Genomic DNA, 23,725 nt, shown 5'->3' with positions numbered 1-23,725 from the left:
CTTCTTTCATATCCTTGCATGGGGAGCTGGAGTTGACAGAGGGATCTCACCTGCTCTCCCTGGATTTGAACAGCCACCGGGGGCTCCTCCCTTAAAATAATAGTGGCTAGTTTAAACATGCTTTTTAAAAAACAGCTAACAGACATTTTGTGCAGTTTATTAAACTGTCCTTTTTCATTTTAAAAGTCATTTATGTTTTTGAGATACCACTTTTGGAAATGGGTTCGCCCCTGCATTCTTTCATTTGAGATTGTTTTATCAGAAGAAATTTCCTGTGCATAACATTCTGCTTTTGTCTTGTGTTTCCTTACTTTTCATGTGAAAGGAACTGTGTGCAGCCCAGTGTTGACAGCTCAAGATGCGGTTGAAGATACAGTGTTTGATTACAACACTTCTCCCAAGAGAACAAGCGAAAAAGGAAAGAAAAGGCAGAAGCTTTTTTCAGAAAGGAGTTGCAGCTTTAGCACTGAAAGCAGAGCAGGCATGTTACTGAAGAAAAACAGCTTGGATTTGAATTCCAGTGAAGCCGCGATCTTGATGGGTGCTGATGCAAAGATCCTCACAGCAGCTTTATCTGTGGCAAAAACATCTTCATCCGACATGAACAAATTGCACAGTTTTGATAATGCAGATGGCATACAGTTCTTCTGTGGAACAGATACTGCTAGGACTCGTGTGAATGAACACATTTGGGAAACAGATTCCAGGTCCTCGCCTGTTCCTGAGGAGCCCGAGGAAGGGCAAGAACAGGTCAGGAACAGTCACGACAACAGTGCAGTCAAAGCAGAGGGCATGGACTCAAATCATCTTGATGCTGCTAAGTCTAAGCCAGAGAGCCCTGAATCCAAAGAGGCAACAAATAAGAGAAACAGTTTCTATGGGGTGGCCAAGCCTGTTGAAAGGGAAGATGTTCAAGTGGGGTTGGACCCCTTATCATTGCTGGCAACTGAGGCAGTAGAGCCCGTGTCTCCCGAGCAAGAAGAAAAAACGATGTCGCCAGTTGTCGCCCGCAATCTGGCAGATGAAATTGAAAGCTACATGAACCTAAAAAGCCCTCTTGGCAGCAAATCATCAAGCATGGAGCTTCACAGGAAAGAGAGTGGCCAAGAGGCAGCCTCCCCTGGTTCATTGGGACATTCATTAGAGAGGAGGTCGAGCTTGCCTTCAGATTCCCCCCCACCATCTCAAGTTCAGCAGGCGGTTCGGAAAAGCCCAGCTGTTTCCAGGTCCAAAACCTTTACCGGAAGGCCAAAGCAGCTAGCTCTTTCACGTGCCCAGAAAGAACGGTCTATTTCCTTATCAGGGCTGAGTCGCTCTTCACCACAGGCTTCATTGGGTGCAGTAGTTACAACTTTGTCAGGCCTGAAGCTAGACCACATTTTATCTGGTCCTAAAATAGACGTCCTAAAGTCTGGCATGAAACAAGCAGCTAATGTAGCCAGCAAGGTGTGGGGAGCCGTGTCCTCAGCATACAGCTATTCAGATGAGGAGGTGAGTGGATGCTAGTTCTGCTTAAAAGAAGTTTCCCAAGAGGAAAGTGATGCCTTGCTTTCAGTCACTTTTTACGTTTGGTGTGGAAGAATGGACGAGAATGAATCAGAAATGTATCAATTTCACTATAGCAGCAAAAGTAATATCCAGATAGTAAGCTTTGTACATGGTTGAGGTTAACGAACTCTTGCTTAAATTGATTATTACCACAAATGAAAAAAGCATTTGAAGCACAAGATTTAATGGGCAACACCCAGTATTCTTGATGGTGTGGTTGTGGTCTTGTGGTATCTTTTCTGTTAAATGGGTGGACACTTTCAGATTTCACTCACATAGTACACATATTTATTATTTATATTGACAAAATCTGCATAAGCCCAATTGTTTAGGACCCATAGATCTTTAAAATAAGCCAATCATACAATAAAATAACAAAATATAAAAGCAATATAATAAAAAAGAAAAAAATGATGAAAATAAGTAAATCCATGAAATGCTTATGTTTTCACCCTTTTCCTGAAATTACAATTGGAAAGCAATGTTTGCAATACTTGTTGTGTTCAAACTTTCAATCTCGCCATTTCCAGCTTTCTTTTATGCCCAGTTCTATGTCATTTGTCATCTGCAGGATTCTTTATATTGGTTCTATTTTGTTTTCTTTTTCATTTGCTGTTTTGCATTGCATCATACTACTCCTTGTACTTTATCCAGTATCAAACTACTTATTTATTATTTATTTATTTATTTATTTATTTATTTTGTTTATTAATGAAACGTTACATAACAAAACAGCAAATTATCGCAAATATAGTCAGATAACAATCATTTTGAAATGTACATGCATATCTACATTAGTCAACCAGTCTGCCAATTCTAACACAGTACATATTATTATCTGTTACTCAAAACATATAGAACTGCTCTTTCCACATGTCATCCACCACTCTCAATCCAGGTTTCTATTCATTTTTTTTTTTTTTTAGAAATTAAATATAAGAGTTTACCCTAATATTCAAACAAAACAAAAACATACAACGTATTACACACAACAAACCCTGCACGCACCCAAAACCCCTATCCCACATAAAATAAAACCCCTTCCCCACACCCGTGCACCCTTCACCATGACTTCCAACCCTGAAGCACTATGAAGCCTTTAAGCCAATTTATATATCCTTGTTAATAGTAACCCTAAATTCCTAATGGAACTCCTCTATGTTACTGACTCCTTATTCAGATATGCTATGGCCAGCTTCCATGTTTCTAAAAAGTCCTCATTACTTTTGTTCTTCCTATTGTTGGTAAGTTTGTCCATTAGCATATATTCCCGCATGGTTTCTCTTCAGATCGTATAAATCTTTCGCCTTATTTATTATTTATTGAAAGCATCCTTTCCTGCTTGTGAGTTAAATCTAGGTTGAACTACTTACAAATATAAATAATAAGGCAGTCCTTGGAAGGAGAAAATGCATTTCAGAAAAAGAAGCAATATTGGAAAGTTGAAAGAGGGAGAATAAACTTCAGTGTTAGAACTTACTTATAATTTGTGTAAGGTGTTCTTTCGGACAAAGAGAAAAGGAGCTCCCTGCAGCTGTTTTTTATGTTGCTGATTACTTGGGCCAGGTGAACTCCCCGTTTGGAGATAGCAACTGCATCCTTCTGGTTGCCTTTTGTGTATCCTGGTTGATGGATAATTCTGATGTCCTGTGTCTTTGTGATTATGGGGCTGATTTCAGTTGAAACTGAACATATTTTCTTGTGGAGGGACAAATCTCTCTCTCTCTCTCTGGCTGTTTCTCATCTGATGGATGTGTATGACTTATCCTTTTGTTTCCTCTGGAATATTTCCTTTAAAATGAAATTTCTGTAAATATGCTGGACAGTGTTCCATGTTTTATTTTTCATTTTCCATTGGAAACACTTTCCGACTCTGCTCACAAATTCTGCAATATTAAATGAGGAATAATTTCAATATTTGTCTTCCTAACCTGTTGTCTCTAGATGTTAATCTACAGTACTTCCAATATGCCAATTTAGGGAAGACTGGCTTATGTTTAACATGAAAAACCAATTTAGTACAGTCGGTCTTCCATGTCCACAGACTGAACTATCCACAGTTTAAAAATATCTCTCTCTCACACACACCCATTAAAAAACCCAGACTTTGGGGGTTTTTTTTCCACTACATCCATGGAGTAAATGTTCTAGCAGAATAATAATCTGTGTGGCATCATCATCATCATCATTGCTCCTAAATGTCCATGGTAAACTTTTTAAAAAAAAATTGGAGAAAGGAAATTCAAAAAGTACTTTGTTTTGTATCAAGGACCAGCTATCCAAAGATTGTAAACCTAAAAAGATGCCTAAAGTAGATTTCTAGTTCCTGGTCATAAATTTTATTTGATGTATCATGTATCTTTCCAAATCCCTTCTAGAAATTCTGCCTGATAAACTAGCAGAACATTAATAATTACTAGAATACTATTTTTTTTTTCCTTTTTCCTTCTTTTTTCATTAAACTCAGGATTGGGTTGTCAGTGCCCTAATGTGTTTTAGTTATATGTCTACTCTTTATTCTCCCTTATTTCTCTCAGTTCCTTTCCTTTTTCTTTGTTTTGTACATTACTTTGATAGTAAATTAAATTTATTTATTATTTATTTATTTACAGTATTTATATTCCGCCCTTCTCACCCCGAAGGGGACTCAGGGTGGATTACAATGAACACATATATGGCAAACATTCAATGCCAACAGACAAACAACATTCAGTTTTAGACAGACACAGAGGCATTTTTAACATCTTTCCAGCTTCACGATTTCCGGCCACAGGGGGAGCTGTTGCTTCACCGTCCATTGGTGGCTGTTCTTCCTCTTCTTTTCCTCGTGAGCAGTTTTTATGGTGTTGTAGATTAGTTAAATTAGCCTCCCGCATAAAGCGTACCTAAATTTTCCCTACTTGACAGATGCAACTGTCTTTCGGGGCTGCTAGGTCAACAGCAAGCCGGGGCTATTTTTTTTTTTTTTTTATGGTCGGAGGCTTAACCCGACCCGGGCTTCGAACTCATGACCTCTCGGTCAGTAGTGATTTATAGCAGCTGGTTACTAGCCAGCTGCGCCACAGCCCGGCCCCTAAATTGTTAGTGTTAACAATCAAATATATAAATAAAAATATTTCCACACCCCTCCAGGGCAAGGGCTCAATTTCACACTTAAGATGGGTTTGGAAACCTGCTCCAGATCTCTCAGCTGCACTGCTTTTTATAGCAGAAACTAAATGTCAAGGAAACAACATGACTTGGAGTTACTAAGAGATGCCAAATTAGTTTTCCCTTTCTTTTTTCTAACTGAAGGAAGAAAACAATCCACCTGATTTTACCTTTCCTGCTGGGTTTGAAGACCAGATTTTAGGTGTCTGCCAATCACCCAAAGCAGGAATCACAGGGCTTGCAGCCAGTGAACTTGCCCAAAGTACCACTAGTCTGGGAAGCAGCAGTAGCAGTGGAGACACAGGAAAGCCACACTATCAAACAGGTATGAGGTAGGGGGAGAAATGGTTGAGTATTTGAAATAAAAGGTATTGAAAATTGCCTGGGAAATGCATGCTGATCATTACGGGGTCTTTTGGTCAAGTGTTTTCCATTCAGGAGATAGGCAATGCCATAGAGAAATGAACGTGAAGTCTGCTTTTGATTCAGCCCTGTGGAGGAAGCAAACAGATCCACAAGGGTCCTTAGTGCATCACACTTGCTTATCCAAACACTCAGTTATGTGAAAATTGTGAATGATATAAATTCTGCTGACATGTGCTAATTACACAGCCCAACAAAAAAAAATCTTGGTGTCTTGGTTTTTAGGCCTGTTCCTGGGTTACTTGGGGTACTGATTCAGAAAATGGCATTGTTTAGACCTCATCAGCTCTAGTTTCTTAGATATTGGTGAATTTACAGTGAATAGTTTGTATCATAAATCTATTCTCTTTGAAGGTTTAACATGTTTCCTTCATGTTTAAAAGATACTAATTTAAACACTACATTAAAATATCCTTATTTTTAATGGACAAGAAATGTGGTAGATGGCATATGTTCTGTATCTCACAAACTAGAGCTGAGAGGGCTGGTTTCATTTTTTGGAATCAGCAGGTCAAATATATCCAGAAATAGGCCTTACCTTTGAGGCACCAAAATGTGTGTTGGCCAGAGGTATAAAGTCCAATATTCATGTTATATTGGGTCTGCTTTCTTCTGACATTTGAGTAAGCAGCCTGTGTAAATTACCGTAATAAGCACTGATGGAATAAATTAATCATTACACTATGTAACACGGTTTTGTTCCTGGATTATAAATGCCATTTCCTGAAGGGTTCTATCATAAAAACATGGAAAAGGTTTATTAAACTGCAAAAACTTTGTTTTTGTGGGACATCCTGCAGCACATTTTGTTATAGATTTTCAGTGAATATCTCGAGTCTCAACCAATTCAACATAGTTTGTGGCAGCCACAAAAATGAAATTTCTGGAGTATAGCAATTACTTTCAAAATAAGTACCATACAATTAAACAGGAAATAACACTTTAAAACCAGGAACACCTTTTTTCCAATTTTTTTACATAGTGTTATAGGAATACCCATGTCCCAAGGCTCAAAAATCTGCCTCACAGCAACATCTGCATATGAAAAGCATTTATGCAAATATTGTTATTCTGTGCCTTCAAGTTGTGTACAGTTATGGCAACCCTAAGGTGAACCTATCACAAGGTTCTTTTGGCAAGGTTGATTCAGAAAAGTTTTGTCATTGCCTTCCACTGAGTGTGATTTGCCCAAGGTCTCCCAGAGGATTTTATGGCCAAGTGGAGATTTCAATCCTGGTTTCCAGAGTTATAGCCCAGTACTCAAACCACTACACCATATGCTGCCTCTCTTTCATAACATGACATTAAATGGAAAAAAAATTGTTTCCTGAGTCAGCAGTTGTAAGAACATCTGAAGATGCAGCTGTGATTAGCAGTAATGTATTCATAGTTTCCCCAATAAAAGGATTATGAGGCTTTCACAAGGATGCCAACTTTAGTTGTTTCAATGTTTTAGCATTTTAATCATCTTAGCCTCATAGTAGTCTCTGTATTTAGAGAAAAGTAAGGTAAAAATAAAATGAAACAAAAAAATGTATTTCTCTTTATGCAGGGGAAGTCCCATTCCCGAGAAGTATGAAGGCTCCAGATTCTGATAAGTCTGATCATGGCTCTTCACATAATACAAGTTTGTCCAGCATCTTCCAGAACTGTGCAATGGAGGTAAAATAGGGTGACCATTTTCTGAAAATGAGATTTATTTAAATGTATTTAGCAGAAAATTACAGAAAATAGAGGGTTAAAAAAGTCAAGGTTTTAGGATGCTTTTAAAGGTTTCTCTCGAAAACATTTTGCAAGGTATGGATATTTAAAGTGGGTGCATACATTTATTTTTTCCATTTGTTTTTTATTTGGACAGGTTTTAATGTCAAGTTGTTCCCAGTGCCGAGCCTGTGGAGCACTGGTTTATGATGAAGAAATAATGGCAGGATGGACTGCAAATGACTCCAATCTGAATACTACATGCCCATTTTGCAAAAAGACTTTCTTACCTCTTCTTAATGTGGAGTTTAAAGACTTGCGTGGTCTTGCAAGGTTGGTATATTTCCCATATGATGCACCTTTATTCTCACATGCTTATTAGACAGTCTAAAGCAGGAGTCCCCAAACTAAGGCCCGGGGGCCGGATACGGCCCATCGAAGCCATTTATCCGGCCCCCATGGCCTAAGGGCAGAAGGGGGTTGGGCTAAATGACCCAAGGGGTCTTCTTCTCTTACAACCCTTATTATTATTATTATTATTATTATTATTATTATTATTATTATTATTATTATTACTATTATTATTAACATTGAGACTGGGTGGCCATCTGTCAGGGGTGCTTTGCTTGTGCTTTTGGTGCACAAAGGCAGAAGGGGATTGGACTAAATGGCCCAAGGGGTCTCTTCCAACCCTCTTTATTATTATTATTATTATTATTATTATTATTATTATTATTATTAACATTGAGACTGGGTGGCCATCTGTCAGGGGTGCTTTGCTTGTGCTTTGATGCACAAAGGCAGAAGGGGATTGGACTCAATGGCCCAAAGGATCTCTTCCAACCCTCATCATCATCATCATCATCATCATTATCATTATTATTATTATTATTATTATTATTATTATTATTATTATTATTATTGCTCGGTGGTCAACTATAGTCCGGCCCTTCAACAGTTCGAAGGATCGTGAACTGTCCCCCTGTTTAAAAGATTTGGGGATCCCTGGTCTAAAGACCTGATGGCAAATTGAATTTGATGGTAACTAGAAGAAAGAATGAGACCTTTGAATGACAATTAAATTGTCCTTTGATTGCTTTCTAAATATAGTTTTTATTTTCATGATAAAGGTAAGTAAGCAGCTTTATTTTAAAGTCAGTTTTTACCTGAACATCTTTTCTGTCAGTTGGAGTGTAAATCATATTGGCTGAGATGCCTTTTGAATCCTAGAGTTCAATGCATTCATTTCTGAAGTTCTCTGTGAATTTGGTGAAAGAGTTCAAAGTTGCAAAGGACAGTATTGTGCAGTTCAACATTTCCTTTTTGTTTTGTTTTTATTCCTGTCTCTTACCTAGCATGCTTTTGAAACCAAGTACCTCTGGTGACAGTTTACACAGCAGTAACATTCCATTAACCACTGATTCCTTGGAGCAGAAGCCTGTTTCTAGCCCTGATGCAGACTTGATAAGTTTTTCAGAAACCTCCAATGCCAAACAGACCATCACAGAAGAAAACAGCGCCACAGCAGTGCAGAGGTACAACAGGGAGAGGGGCGAGCATTAGAAAACGTTCATTGAGATCAATGTCACTGACTGCTATGTAAAAAACAAAATAGTTGGCCCTCTGTATCCACGGATTCTCCATCCATGGATTCAACTTCTCTTTGAAGGCAAACGTAAGACCCATGTAAATAGTTTGACACCCTTGCTGTAACCATGGATTTTTAAAGTAACCATATTTTGTGTCCTCATCATAAGCAGAAGAACCCCACATTTACCTATTAGGTGCAAGAGAAATTAGAATAGGTTGAGGTAGTTTTTTGTGACATTTCCTGAATAATGGATATTGAAATAAAAGAATTATTGTGACCAGATAGATTTCAAAGCACTTTGTGCTTTGAAAGTACTGATTAAAATCTCTCCAAGGAAATGTTGATAAGATTGTGACCAAAGTGGAACTACTAAGAAATAAGGAAATTATTGGTCTACTTGGGAAATTCCTGTAGAATTCAGAGGTACAAAAATCTTTAGGTGGAAAGTACCTAAATGTTTCTCTCTTTCCCAAAAAAACCCCTTGACTAATGAAGACCGAGCTTATTAGTGGGCCAAAGAAGGATTTGTCTGTCTGTGGGAAGAGGCCCAGAAGAGAGAGGCAAAAATAATGAAATGTTAGGAGAACCAACATGGTGGCCTGGAAGAAAAAACAGGAGCACACCACAACATTTTGTTGCAGGTCTTTTTATGCTCAGGGTAAATGACTATTTTTATTGTGTTTTAAGCACTAGTATAAAGGAAAAAGAAGATAGAGACCTAAAGGGCTTGGGGCCGTCGGTTACAAGCAACACATCAAAACGAGGGACTTCTCTGACTCGGAGCCACAGTGTTGGTGGCCCTTTGCAAAATATTGATCTCCTTCAGAGGCCATTTCATGGCATTTCAACAGTCAGCCTCCCAAACAGCTTGCAAGAGGCTGTGGTAAGTTCTTTGCTCATTAAACTAGTTTACTGTTGATAGTAGAGTTCATATATGTGTTACAGAGCATTTTGAGCCCCTCTTTCTTGTTATGTATAAGAAATAAAAGTGTATGTAAATAATTTATTTTTCTCCCTCAATATGTTTCATCTCAGTTGTATTAGTTTCCAACCCTGCTATTGGAGGTTCCTTGTAGCAAATACATGATACAGGAAATGATAGAAAAATATCAAAGTATTACACTATGTAATAAAACTTGAAAAAATATTCCTGGTTTGAAAGTGTTATTTTCCTGTTTAATTGTACTATAGAAATTTTGTTTTTGTGACTGCCACAAACTATGTTGAATTGGTTGAAAAACTATAGCAAAATGTGCTGCAGGATGTCCCACAAAAACAAAGTTTTTGCAGTTTAATAATTTTTTCCATGTTTTTATGATAGAACCAATTAGGAAATGACATTTATAACCCAGAAACAAAAATCATGTTACACAATGTTATTTGGGAGTAAATTTGCATATTTGTATCAACACGATTCCCATAATAAGAAACCATGAGAACCTCTGGCAGCTTTTCTTTCTGACAGAAGCTACATAAACTGACCCATGGCTGCCTGAAAATTAACCATCACTTATTTTTCAGGATCCCATACCAAAAAGGACAAACCCTTTGCCCCTGTCTGTACCCTATTTGAGCCCATTGGTCCTTCGGAAAGAGTTAGAATCCTTGTTGGAGAATGAGGGCGAACAAGTGATCCATACCTCAACATTCATCAATCAGCACCCTATTATTTTCTGGAATCTAGTGTGGTACTTCAGACGTTTGGACCTCCCCAGTAACTTGCCAGGACTCATTCTCACATCAGAACACTGTAATGAGGGTGTACAAGTAAGTCCTGGAACAGCGTTTGATATATTTTGCAATTTTTTATTTTATTTTAAAGGGGAGAACAAGGTAATACATTGGCTGATTTTGCACCAGTATCTTCTTTTATTCATTCTAAGGCTAGAAACAAATACTGACAACATTGACTGGAATAATTCTCGCTACTTAAAGTCTGTTCAAAATAAGTTGATAGGGTTAATTCTAGTGGATGTTGCTGTTAGTGATAACCATTTGAAAGTTAATTATTTTTCCTTCAGCTTGTTGATGGAAAAATAATTAGGAATCCAAGCTAGGGACACACCCCATGAGTTCACTGAAAACAAGCTAAACACTGCTAGTTATTCCAGTAAAATAACAAATTTAAAACTGTTTATTTTTGTGTTATAGCTGTAAGCCTTTAAATCGTTTTAGAAGATGACATTTTTTAAATAAGTTGCTTGGGAATTGGCTTCAAAAATGCAAGTCAGCTTGTAGATGTAATCACATGAGATGTCCCTTGCTGCTGTGAGGATCCTATCCTCCATGTAAATATTACTAAGTAAATGCTTTTTCTGTTATGCCTTATAAACAAGCTTTTGCATGTGTTGCGGATATGATGCAAATCCTTTGCTGTGTTTGAATTGTGCTTGATTTAAATCAGAAGACACAGGCTGTTTTAATGGGCCACTCCCTGTTTATTAGATAATTCAATCAGTCTACGGAGCAAGATTAGCATGGTGTACTTGGTGTTGTAGAACTTTTGGCAGAGATCTCTGTCTGTGGGGAAATGATAAGCAAGTATGTTTCCTTCATTCTTAGCTTCCTCTGTCAAACCTGTCTCAGGATAGCAAGTTAGTGTATATCCAGCTACTCTGGGACAACATCAATCTTCATCAAGATCCTGGGGAGCCTCTGTACATCTCCTGGAGGAATCTCAGTGAGTAAAGTGGACTTTTTAAAATTGAGTCTAGAAACTATTGAATGTGTTTGCTTTTTTTTGAAAAATTCTGCCTGGAATGCATATTTTCCCAAATGACCACCTGTTGCCAGTATATTGTTTATTCAGTTGCTGTAGGCCAAAAGTGCCTTTAGTCAGGCACTTGGCAACTTGGATTTGTTGCCTCATTTTTAGTCTTCCAGGAAAGGTTCTCGTTAGATGCATAATACAGTGGTGGAAAAAAGTATTTAGTAGATACCAATTGTATATGTTCTTCCACTTTAAAAGATGAGAGAGGCCTATAATTGACATCATAGGTAGACCTCAACTATGAGAGACAACATGAGAAAACACATCCAGAAAATCACATTTCATGAATTTATTTGCAAATTATAGTGGAAAATAAGTATTTGGTCATCTACAAATAAGCAAGATTTCTGGGTCTCACAGATCTGTAACTACTTCAAGAGGCTCCTCTGTCCTCCACTCATTACCTGTAGTAATGGCACCTATTTGAACTTGTTATCAGTATAAAAGACACCTGTCCACAACCTCAAGCAGTCATGCTCCAAACTCCACTATGGTGAAGACCAAAGAGCTGTCCAAGGACACCAGAAACAAAATGGTAACCCTGCACCAGATTGGGAAGACTGAATCTGTGATAGGTAAGCAGCTTGCTGTGAAGAAATCAACTGTGGGAGCAATAATTAGAAAATGGAAGAGATAAAAGACCGCTAATAATCTCCCTCGATCTGGGGCTCCATGCAAGATCTCACCCCGTGGAAAAGATAACAATGCTGGGGGAAATGGAAGGAAAAAGGAAGAGAGGCTGACCAAGGGCGAGATGGATGGACAGTATCCTTGAAGTGACTGGCTTGACCTTGAAGGAACTGGGGGTGGTGACGGTCGACAGGAAGCTCTGGCGTGACCATGAGGTCACGAAGAGTCAGATACGACTATGCGACTGAGCAGCAGCATCAGGGGTCAAAATGATCACAAGTACAGTGAGCAAAAATCCCAGAACCACACGGGGGAACCTAGTGAATGACCTGCAGAGAGCTGGGACCAATGTAACAAAGGCTACCATCAATAACACACTATGCCACCAGGGACTCAGATCCTGCAGTGGCAGACGTGTCCCCCTGCTTAAGCCAGGACATGTCCGGGCCCGACTGAAGTTTGCTAGAGAGCATTTGGATGATCCAGAAAAGTATTGGGAGAATGTCATATGGTCAGATGAAACCAAAGTAGAACTGTTTGGCAGAAACACAACTTAATGTTGTGTTTGGAGGAGAAAGAATGCTGAGTTGTATCCAAAGAACACCATACCTACTGTGAAGCATGCTTTGGGGCTGTTTCTCTGCAAAGGAACCAGGGCGACTGATCCATATACATGAAAGAATGAATGGGGCCATGTATCGAGAGATTTTAAGTGGAAACCTTCTATTAGTAAGGGCACTGAAGATGAAACGTGGCTGGGTCTTTCAGCATGGCAATGATCCCAAGCACCCCGCCAGGGCAATGAAAGAGTGGCTTCATAAGAAGCATTTCAAGGTCCTGGAGTGGCCTAGCCCAGTGATTCCCAAAGTGGGCGCTACTGCCCCCTGGTGGGCGTTGGAGCGATCCAGGGGGGCGGTGATGGCACCTATTAGGACACGGGGCGGGGTGAGAGGAGGGGCGGGGCCTCTTTTCAAGTGCCGGAGACAGGGCTGAGCACCTGAGGCGCCTGTTAGGACACACAGGGGGCGGAGCTAGAGGAGTAGGCATGGCTTCTTCCCAAGAGCCCGAGACAGGGCTGAGCCTCTTTACCTCTCCTGAGATGCATTTTAGGACTAAAGGGCGGGGCTAGGGGTGGGGGCGGGGCCTCTTCCCAAGAGCGCGAGACAGGGCTGAGCCTCTGTATACCTCCTCTGAGGCGCTTGTTAGAACACGGGGACTGGGTATAGAGGTTCAGCCCCGTCAGGCACTTGGGAAGAGGCCCTTCCCTCTCCTCTAGCCTTGCCTCCTGTGCCCTGGCAGGCCCCGCAGGACAGGGATAGAAGCTCAACCCTGCCTCAGAGCTCGTAACTCTGCCCATCCCAGGCCTCGCCCACCTCCCCTCGCAGCCCTGCATCTTGGACTAGGGGAGAGGCTCAGCCCCGCCCTCTTGAGCAGGAGCCACGCCCACCCCTCTAAGCCACGCCCCCTTCCAGGGGGCGCTGAGTCATATTTTTTCTGGAAAGGGGGCGGCAGGCCAAATATGTTTGAGAACCACTGGCCTAGCCAGTCTCCAGATCTCAACCCTATAGAAAACCTTTGGAGGGAGTTGAAAGTCCGTGTTGCCCTGCGACAGCCCAAAACATCACTGCTCTTGAGGAGATAGATTTGCATGGAGGAATTGGCCAACATACCAGCAACAGTGTGTGCCAACCTTGTGAGGACTTAATCATTTGACCTCTGTCATTGCCAATAAAGGATATATAACAAAGTATTGAGATGAAGTGTTGTCGAAGGCTTTCATGGTCGGGATCACAGGGTTGTTGTATGTCTTTCGGGCTGTGTGGCCATGTTCCAGAAGTATTCTCTCCTGACGTTTCGCCCACATCTATGGCAGGCATCCTCAGAGGTTGCCTGCCATAGATGTGGGCGAAACGTCAGGAGAGAATACTTCTCGAACATGGCCACACAGCCCGAAAGACATACAACAACCCTATTGAGATGAACTTCTGTTATGGACTAAATACTTATTTTCCACCATAATTCGCAAATAAATTCATGAAAAATCAGTCAGTGTGATTTTCTGGATGTGTTTTCTCATGTTGTCTCTCATAGTTGAGGTTTACCTATGATGTCAATTACAGGCCTCTCTCATCTTTTTAAGTGGGAGAACTTCTACAATTGGTATCTGACTAAATACTTTTTCCCCCACTATGTATTGAAAAACAATATTGTTAGTGATATATATTTTTTATCTTTAAACATTCAGATTAGAAGAGTTGTTAGTTTCCCCCCCTCTATTTGATAGTTGAAAAGATTTACCATTAATATTTATGGAAGTAAAATATAGGACTTAATGCTTGTAAGACATTGAATTGTCACAGAATTCACATCTTCAACTGACAAGTGTAAAACATTAGGAAACATTTTTTTCTGATCTTACTTCATATAATTGAACCCAACTAAGTGCTTCAGCCTCTGCTGGACTGAATAAAGGAATATGAATCACATTGTGCATATCATCACTTGTTTACTATGGCAAGAACACATATTTAGACGCAATTGTCATTTTTTAAAATGGCCTAATTGTAATGTTGCATTCAGCAAAATACATAAAAAAAAATTGGCCATCATACATTATCTCAATTCAGTACCTCAAAATAATCCTAGAAGTATGGCAATATAGTGTTAATTCTTTTCATTCCTTCCTTCCTGCCAAGTTTGCACTCCTTTCTTCTTCTTTCCTCTTCTTTCCATGCTGTTTCTGTTTCCTCCTTCCATGATTTTTCTCCTTTGTTGCTCTTTTTATCTCTTATCTCACCCCTTCTTGATCTCTCCTCCTTTCCCTCACTTCTGTTTCTCCTCTTCTTGTTATCCTCCTTACCCGGCAGGTCGATTCAGCAATTCACATTTCATTTGATGTTTTCAATTGTTTGTTTGTTTGTTTTGGTGTAGATCCTACCGAGAAGAAACCCTCCGTGAATTCAGAAGAGCAGCAAGCAATCAGCACTTTAGTTGATAATATCAAACTGAGTATCCAACACAATGATGTCATCAAACCAATAAACCTCCTTGTGCAGAAATTTAAACAGGATGAAAAACGACAAAGGTAAATGGTAGATCCAGCTAATGGCTCTGAATATGAGACTTTGTAAATCTGTGTGCGTAGGAGCATTCCTCTATCTGGAGAAGACCTTTTGCTGAATTTAGAAGCACATAGATGTTTATTTAGGAAGCTTGTTTTATGTGTACTGATTATTTTCATCTGAAGGTGTTAGCTTTAGAAATGGGCAATTTGCTCTTTGACTATAGCAAGTGCAGTTACTAAAAAGCAGTGCAAACGCAAGGAAACTCCACAACTTGGAGCCCTTAGACAACTCTTCTTTGTTACTCATAAATCACCTGAGGAGTTTTGCTTGACAGCACAGTTCCCGTTGGTCTGTATTCAAGCTACACTGTAAATTGTATTTCAGAAAGACCTGAAACTTCTTAACAGCGAGACTTGCCAATAGAGATATACAGTGTTCCTCACTTATTGCGGGGGTTACGTTCCAGGACCTCCTGTAATAAATGAAAGTCCGCGAAGTAGGGGCACTATATTTATTTTAATTAATATAGCGTCCATTCCTCCCTCCCTCCCTCTCTCCCTCTTTTAATGTATTGTACTGTATTCCATCTTGTTCGCTGAAGCGATGAGGCTCAGACAGGGCCTACTGGCGCTGCCTGCAGTCAGCTGAGGAGGACAGCGTGGGCCAAGATGTGCGCCTCAGCCTGGGCCTTTTTGTGCCTGCGAGGGAGATCGGGCCGTATGAAAAAATCAGCAAAACAGCGAATCCGCAATAAGCGAACCGCAAAGTAATGAGGGAACACTGTAATTCACATCCATTGAGTGTAAGGTTGTATAACTTATTGGCAGCCAGATCGTTGTTTATTATTATTATTATTGTTGTTGTTGTTGTTGTTGTTATTGTTAATTTTAATGTTCTGTTACATTAATTTTAATCCCACTCTATCTTTCTAAAAAAAGGCCCAAAGCTGCTGGTTATAAGATGTGAAATTGCCTTAATGCTGAAGTATATTTTTATAAAACTGAACTTTGCCCTAATATCTAACTTTATTATTTCAAATAGGAGTTTTTACAGAGAAATCCTTTTCCTGTCTTTGGTGTCCCTTGGGAGAGAGAACATTGACATTGGTAAGAAATCACTGGGTGTAATTTTTTCTATATCTTATGAAATAAATGCTTACTGTTCTAGGATTGATTGAGGTACAAGTCCAACATAGATTCCCAGAAGTTACTAGGTTCAGTGTAGTAGGGCTGACATCCTGCATAGATATGCAATAGGTGGCACCCTTACAATCAAGATGTTTCAGAATAGCTCTGAATTTCATGTTTTTAAAAATGGGCAACAATTGCTGTTTTATCTTCTCCACCCCAGAAGCACATGGGAAAGTCCAAGACCGGAAGTTCTCTTAGCATCCTGTACAACCTCATATGAATGGAGGAATAGATGTTTAAAATCTAACTAGATGCAGGCTGCTTGGCTTGAATATGTTATATCTGTTCTTCTTTTTGACCCATAATAAATATGTCACAATAGACAGAACATCTTACTAGTCATTTTAAGAAAATATTAAGAAGCTCAAAGAGGTCCTAATGTTCCGTCATTTTGACCTGTAATAAATATGTCACCATGGATAAGACATCATAATAGCCATTTTAAGAAAATATTGAGGAGCTCAGAGAGGACTTAACTTTTTGTCTTTTTGGTCTGTAATAAATATGCCACCATGGACTGAACTAGCCATTTTAAGAAAATATTCAGAAGGTCCTAACACACAAAATGTCAAGCTGGGTTTCTCAAAAACGAGTCCTGCCAGATGAACTTTATCTCTTTCTTTGATAGAGTTACAAGCTTGGTAGATGAATAGAATGCTGTGGATATAGGTTCAGTAAGGCCTTGGACAAGGTTCCTCATGACATTTTCACGAAGAGACTAGTGAAATGTGGGATAGACAGTGCTACTGTTAGGACGATTGGGAGTTAGTAACTGGCCAAACCCCAAGGATACTCACCAAAGGCTATTCCTCATCCTGGAGAGAAGTGACCAGTGAGGTACCACAGAGGTCTGTCCTGGGCCCAGTTCTGTTCAATATCTTGATCAATGACTTGGATGACAGAATGGAAAGGTTGCTTATCAGACTTGCAGATGATGTCAAATTTGGAGGGATTGTAGCTAGTACCACAGAGGACATGATCAGAATTCAAAATGACCTTAACAAATTAGAGAGCTGGGCCCAAACTAACAGAATAGATTTCAACAGGGAGAAATGTAAGATGCTCCACTTTGGCAATAAAAATGAAATGCACAGCCATAGGATGGGGAACACCTGGCTTGAAAACAGTCCACGTGAAAGAGATTTATGAGTGTCAAGACCACAAGCTGAACATGAGGCAACAGTGTGATGGCAGCAGCTAAAAAAACCAATGCGATTCTAGGCTGCATCAGTAGGAGTATAATGTCGAGATTGAGGGAAATGCTAGTCCCACTATTCTGCTTTGGTCAGACCTCATATGGAATACTGACTAGTTCTAGACACCGCCATTCTAGAACATGTCCAGAGAAGGGCAACCAAAATGATCAAAGTTTGGAAGCCAAGCCCTATGAGGAATAGCTGAGGAAGTTGAGTATGTTTAGCTTGGAGAAAAGGAGGCTGAGGGGGGACATGCTATCCATGTTATATATTTGAAATGACATCACATTGAGATGGGGCCAAACTTGTTTTCTGCTGCTCTGTAGACTAGAACATGGAGCAATGAATTCAAATTGCAGATGGGGGGATTCCACCTAAACACTAGAAAGAACTTTCTGATTATAAGAGCTATTCTGCAATGGAATATGCTACCTTGGAGCATGGTGGAGTCTCCTTCTCAAGAGGTTTTTAAGCAGAGGCTGGATGGCCATCTGTCGGGAGTGCTTTGAATCTGTGTTCCTGCATGCGGAGGGTGGAGGGTGGACTGGAAAAACAGCTGCAGCTTCTGTGTCCACTCAAATGGTGCTGATCTTCTTTGCAGAGGCCTTTGATAATGAATACAGGTCTACATATAAAGACCTTCCAACAGAAGTGCTTGAAAAGATGCAGAAGATAGATGCTCCACCCAGCAGCAGCGTTGAGTGGTGCAGGAAATGCTTTGGAGCACCGGTCATTTAAACTCCACTGATATGCCATTGAGTGTGATGCAAAACAAAGCATGAAATAAAACAGAATGTATAGACATAGATCCAAGCTCCATGACCCAAGATAAAGAGGTTGTGCACAGTCCATTTCAGGAGTAAATATAGCACTCTCAGATGGTTATACCAGCCCATGACTTAAAAGTAAATGTGCTAGTACAAAAAATACCTGGCTTTTGAATTGACTATTTTTATATATATATTCTGTCTATTCTATCCTTTCCTGTCTAGTGTCTAGGAGAGAAGAATGATAGTGGAGACTGACATTTATTTGTTGTCTTCCTTTTAAAGACTTGAAATGTTAGAATTTTTCATTTTATCTGCCCACTCACCCAAGAGGACATAAAATGAATTTCTCTATAAAATGAACAGCCCCTGTTTAAAGAGGTGTTCATTTGCTCCACAAATATGTACATACATACCGTATGTTTGAATTATGAATTGCAGTTGTTTCCCCTTGGGTTAGAATATTGAACTGTCAGGTTAATCGACCCCCAGTATCTTGAAATCAGTCATAATTAAAATGCAGCTTGATATTTACTCTTTTCTATATTCCTATACTATACTATACACCTTTAGATTATTTTTAAACTGTATATACAATTATTATTTTCTCCCAAACAATGATGGGTTTCTACCCTGAGTGATTCTAAGGCAGTTGCCTTTATGTAAGAGTGGAGAGCAAATGAATCTAGGGTACATAAAAGGGGATGAAATATTGACCATATGCATTTTTAGGATTCATGTAAAAGAAAATATAAATATGTATGTGTGTGGGTATGGGTTAGGGGCAAAGCTTCGGGTGCACTAATGCCTCATCCATGCTCATCTTTTTAACCTGTGGGACAATATATATTTTTGCACTGTCCAAGTTAAATTCTTTTATCATAAATGTATTTATACTCACACACTTGAAGATGTGTTTACTGAGAATGATAAAAAATATTTGTAACTGTTCTTAGAAGTTTTAATATCCCTGGTTAACTGCCAGTTGGTCTTGGAGGGGGGATTGTGGGGATTTGCACCTCACATTTGACAGTCCTTGGATGTTTGTTGCTTAACATCTGATGGCATTTGTGTGTAGTTATCCTGCTTCTGTTCAGATCAGAGGGTGCAACCACCCTCAGGGATGTCCATGGATTGCTTTATGGAGCAAATCCACGTGGAGAAATTATGTGGATAATGATTAAAGCACAAACTGATTGTGGTTGTGAGTGCATCCTGCCCATAGTAATAGTTTTTTATCTTTCACATGTCTGTAGCACTCGCACAAAAATACAGGGCAAAGCTGGGCAAGATTGTGAACTTTCTAATGATAGTAGTCATCCAATAAAGCAGTGAGAATTTTGCACTTGTCAGAACAGTTTTGCACTTTAGGTTCAAATATATCTTTTGTTTATGCTAAGCAACATTTCAGAATATATTTGCCAAGAATATGCTTTTAATGTGCCCTTCAAAAAGCGTAGTATAATGGCAATGCCTCCATTGTGTTCCTGCTGTACTTTTCTCAAAAAAGCGGGGTCACTAGTGTCTTAAACGTGCTGTAGAATTGGTTTTTATCTTTTATGCCCCTTTCCCCCAAAATATTATGAAGACACACATATGATTCATTTTTAAAAACTATCACGAAACACATTTCTGTATGTTCCCATTTCTCTTATGAGAATAGTATGCCAGGTTTAAACTTTTTCTTGTTTTGTTTCTGAAGTCAGTTTTCCACTTCGCTTTAGGTATTTCTAAATCATAACTGACCTGGAGCAAATTGCCCCATTGATAGCATGCGGAAGTAGTTGGGGGGTTGATTCTTCAGTAACAAATTACAGAAACTTAAAACCATTGCCTTTGAACTGTTGATACATTGGTTGTGCTTGAATGCAGAACAGTTGATGTTGTATCAAAGGCAGTTTCTGAACTGCTGTGACAGCATGGAAAACCAAGTTTCCCAAATTGAGATTGGCATGTTTTGGAGCAGAGCTGAAGAAACCCGCATAATAAGCATAGCTCTTAGTAGATTTAAAGCTGTGTTTTGCACCAATACCAAACCACTATTTTCTAATCACTTTTTACATCCTTAAGATACCTGAAAGTAATATTCAATTACTTTTTAGCCCATCCTGAGGGATAGAAAATGTCAGATTCATCTTAAGACCTTCTTACTGGAAGCGTATGTGCTGGTATTCAGCTATGCTACCCATCAGACAATGAGGGAAACGTTTTGCTCCTATAGTGTGTTGCCTTTTACGGTTTTGAACATAAAAAGTCAGATGTCATAATCACGCATATGCAAGTTATGTAACCACATGCTATAGTTTACAAATATAGTACCCACTATCATTAAACCCATGAGAGTAAGTGTCAAATGAAAGCTAAAGGCAAATCCCACATGTATGTTCAAGCAGGATTCATTATAGGTAGAAAATTACAGTGGCCCCTCCCAATCCAGTTGTTTGGTTCTTGGACCCCCTGTGGATACAAAAAATAAGGCAGGTGTTCACATCCCATATTATTAAATGGTGATAATATATGCATGTCTCCTTCAGCACATATGTGTTCACCCCACTATCAATGTAGGAGTAGGACGTGATGATGTGCAGTCGGTGGAATCATGGATCTGGAGGGTCCACTGTAGTACCATAAAATCTTCAGGAATGTAAATATTGGTGAAATTCGTACAACCTAGGCATAATTATTAGGAAGTAAGCAGCGCTACGCTTTTGTGATATTAATTCTAAAGTTTGCCTGGGAAAAAATAGCTTTAAAGCAAAACTCTAAGAAGCCCCAGGGTGACTGAATACCAGGAAACTAATGGAACCATATAAATGTTGATGTATTTTTTAGCAATATACCTCATTTAAAGGGCTTTAGTTTGCACCTACATTTACAGTTTTTTGAAAGTGTTTATTTCTCAGTAACTTCAATTTTACTGTAAATCATCTGAGAAACAGTAGCAGCACCATAAACTAAAAAAAATAAAGGATAATCAAATCGCTTTTCATTGTCATCCAGTTGATTTTACAAACATTAAGAGAATAACTATGATGTGCAGCTATTTGATATTTTTTCAATTTCATTTTTTCAAGTGTGTGCATTTATGGGACAGATTGTTAAACCGGTCTCGTAAAACAAACGTGTCTTTCAATTTACTTCTGTGTTAATCTAACTATTTATGAAGAGGGTCAAAAATACTTATACTTGGTTTGGCTTATTCATTAATTAAAGATCATTGGAATTCTTAGCCACTGAGCTCTTACATTTCTTCAGTGCAGTAACTAGCAAGCGTTCAACCTGTGCCAACACAGAAATGAAGACTTCTTAGCACATCTTAAAGCCTTAACATTCCTCTTATCTCATGGAGCACATTGTGTCAACAAAGCATACTCAGTGGAAAGAGGGCTGTCCAAGTTTGTGCAGTTTTGATCCAGTTCTGCTATAGTCATTGTACTCTGTTAGAAAAGGATAGACTGGAAAATAGAATCATGTATCATTAGTGCAAATATGAAAGGGATTTTGTCTTTTTACAATTTAAAGCAACAAGAATTCCTTTGTGGACCTTAAACTGTTTATTTCAGGTGGGAGATGAAAGACTGAATAAAAGAAAATGATTTAAGACGGGAAACTTTCTATTACTAATAAACATTGTACAGGACTCAGTTAATTGATTTGTTCAAATGTGGCATCAACTCAATTTTGCTCACTGTGATTTAACCTGTATCTAATCATTTTGTAGATAAGATTTAAAAGAGCATTCATATTTCCTGTTGACTTTTGTATAGGTACCCTAGGTGATTAGAAACCACTTGCAAATGTTATCTTGAAAATTAAAGTGTATATGTCCACTTTTCTTGTGGTGCTTGTTTTTTAACAATTGCAGCTGTATCTCCAAAATGTAAAACCTTGCTGAAGAAATTGCAAGTTATACCAAGTTAACCAATTGGACATTTCAGGTTATGTCAACATAAAGGTGATATGGTTAATGGTCTAAAACTGCTTTGGAAAAATCTCTAAGGAAGAAATGGACAACTGTAACACATCAGTGCTCTGATCCTGGAAATCCTGGGCATACCGAGTGCCAGAAATTGACATAAAACTCTCAAAAGTGGTTTTAAAAAACTCACGGAGTTCACACCTGGCCCAAGGCAAGGCTTGACAAGTTGATCTAACACTAATGCCATACAAGCCTTTCTCCAAATTAGCAACTATGTAACAGGAAACAGCCATGACTTTTTTCAAAGAGCAAAGTAATCTGGACTCTGCTGTTTAAACATTACCAGTATACAGAAAATATAATAGTAGTATGAGGCACATGGGGTATAATTCTGGTTTAATTCCAACTGAAGGATTCTTATTTCAACTGCAGCAAGAAAAATTTGAGTGTTGTAGCAAACAAATCCATAAAAATCCAGCATGAAGTTATGGAAGTCAAACTGCTAAAGTCAGTATATTTCCATAACATACAACACAGCTCCATTTTGTACAGTAAAACAGGCAAGCACACTTGGATCCCATGCTGGCTTGTGCCTCATGCCACCAGCCATGCCACAAGATGGAATTGAGTGGAGTTGCAATCCAAAACACACTCAGCTAAACGACAACTGAGAGTGAACGGTGTAGAACACCCTTTTCAAACAAATATTTATGTAATAAAGCACTGGTAAAAAAGTGATTCAGCTGTCCCAAATCTGTTAGAACAGGTGTTTCACAGCATGTCGTGTGTTAACAAGTTGTTGCGGCCACAGTTTATAAGGAAATTTAAGTGTCCTCATGTTAACTTTAAACATGAGTTAACAACAAGGTAAGCATATATCTAATGGTATAGATACCAAAATATGAATTAGAACATGAACTGTAGTTCCAGAGTTTCTCTATCTGGGCTTCAGAACCTGATATCTTCACAGCGTAGATTCAGAGTAACACTAAAGGGGGTGCTCTGAAATATTCTTCAGTTGCAGCTATCAGCAACAGTCGGAATTGACTGCTGCTTATACGTAATGAGAGTTTCTTGGAAGACCACTTTCCCCCATCCCTGTTATTAAAAGATCTAATCGGGAAATATCTCAATAAACTTGAAAGATTTGAGACAGCAATACAAAGCCCCAATAACGGACTGTCAAGTTCTTAGTGTTACTTCCCTATACTGAACACATCTGTGCAGAAAAGTGAAGCTTTCTGACATTTGCATTTGGACCCACATACTTGGGGTGACTAGATACAGCTAGTAGGTATCCTTCTTGGATGAGAAATGTAACTCCCAACTCTAGAACCTCCTCTTATTCACTATTTGTGGTAGAAGTTAAGCTAAAGTGTTGTAGGCTAGCCATGGCCTTACAGGGATCGCTCAGTGTCTGCACACAATGCAATTTTACTTGACTCCTACATTTTAATAAAATGGTGACAAAGCAGTTTAACTGTCTACAAACACTCAAATTTCCCCTCACATTTAGTTGTGAAGGATCACTCAAATACTATATCTTCCCTAAAACGAGGTACATCCTGTTGATGAATTTTAATCCAAATAGTATGTTCATGTCTTCCACAAGCTTCAGGGAGAATAAACATTTCCTAAGAGCCATTGTAAAACAGAGAAACTTAGGTGCCGCACACTATTTTGTTAGAAAAGAGATCTGCCCCAAACATCAATATGAAGTATCTCATCAAAATGTTAAGAGTATTAAACATTTGTAGAAAGCAATATGCAAACAG

At 39.0% G+C, this 23,725-nt stretch overlaps 1 protein-coding gene across 3 annotated transcripts in view; it reads left to right on the top strand.

The window, feature by feature from the left end:
* dennd4c (DENN domain containing 4C) overlaps window positions 1–21,861 on the top strand; it is a 106,593-nt gene extending 84,732 nt beyond the window's left edge. For all 3 annotated transcript variants that reach the window (XM_008103486.3, XM_008103485.3, XM_062971882.1), the window contains 11 exons: window positions 326–1,491; window positions 4,843–5,023; window positions 6,674–6,783; window positions 6,980–7,155; window positions 8,178–8,357; window positions 9,101–9,296; window positions 9,935–10,180; window positions 10,976–11,093; window positions 14,745–14,898; window positions 15,920–15,984; window positions 17,866–21,861. In XM_008103486.3, the coding sequence (XP_008101693.2) occupies window positions 326–1,491; window positions 4,843–5,023; window positions 6,674–6,783; window positions 6,980–7,155; window positions 8,178–8,357; window positions 9,101–9,296; window positions 9,935–10,180; window positions 10,976–11,093; window positions 14,745–14,898; window positions 15,920–15,984; window positions 17,866–18,002 (2,729 nt within the window). In that variant the 3' untranslated portion in view covers window positions 18,003–21,861. The remainder of the gene's footprint in view (window positions 1–325; window positions 1,492–4,842; window positions 5,024–6,673; window positions 6,784–6,979; window positions 7,156–8,177; window positions 8,358–9,100; window positions 9,297–9,934; window positions 10,181–10,975; window positions 11,094–14,744; window positions 14,899–15,919; window positions 15,985–17,865) is intronic.
* The last annotated feature ends 1,864 nt before the right edge of the window (window positions 21,862–23,725 follow it).

This window comes from Anolis carolinensis, chromosome 2 (assembly GCF_035594765.1).
Source record: "Anolis carolinensis isolate JA03-04 chromosome 2, rAnoCar3.1.pri, whole genome shotgun sequence".
Taxonomy (NCBI): Eukaryota; Metazoa; Chordata; class Lepidosauria; order Squamata; family Dactyloidae; genus Anolis; species Anolis carolinensis.
The sequence above is the reverse complement of the archived record's forward strand: the minus strand, read 5'-3'. Positions and strand labels throughout refer to the sequence as shown.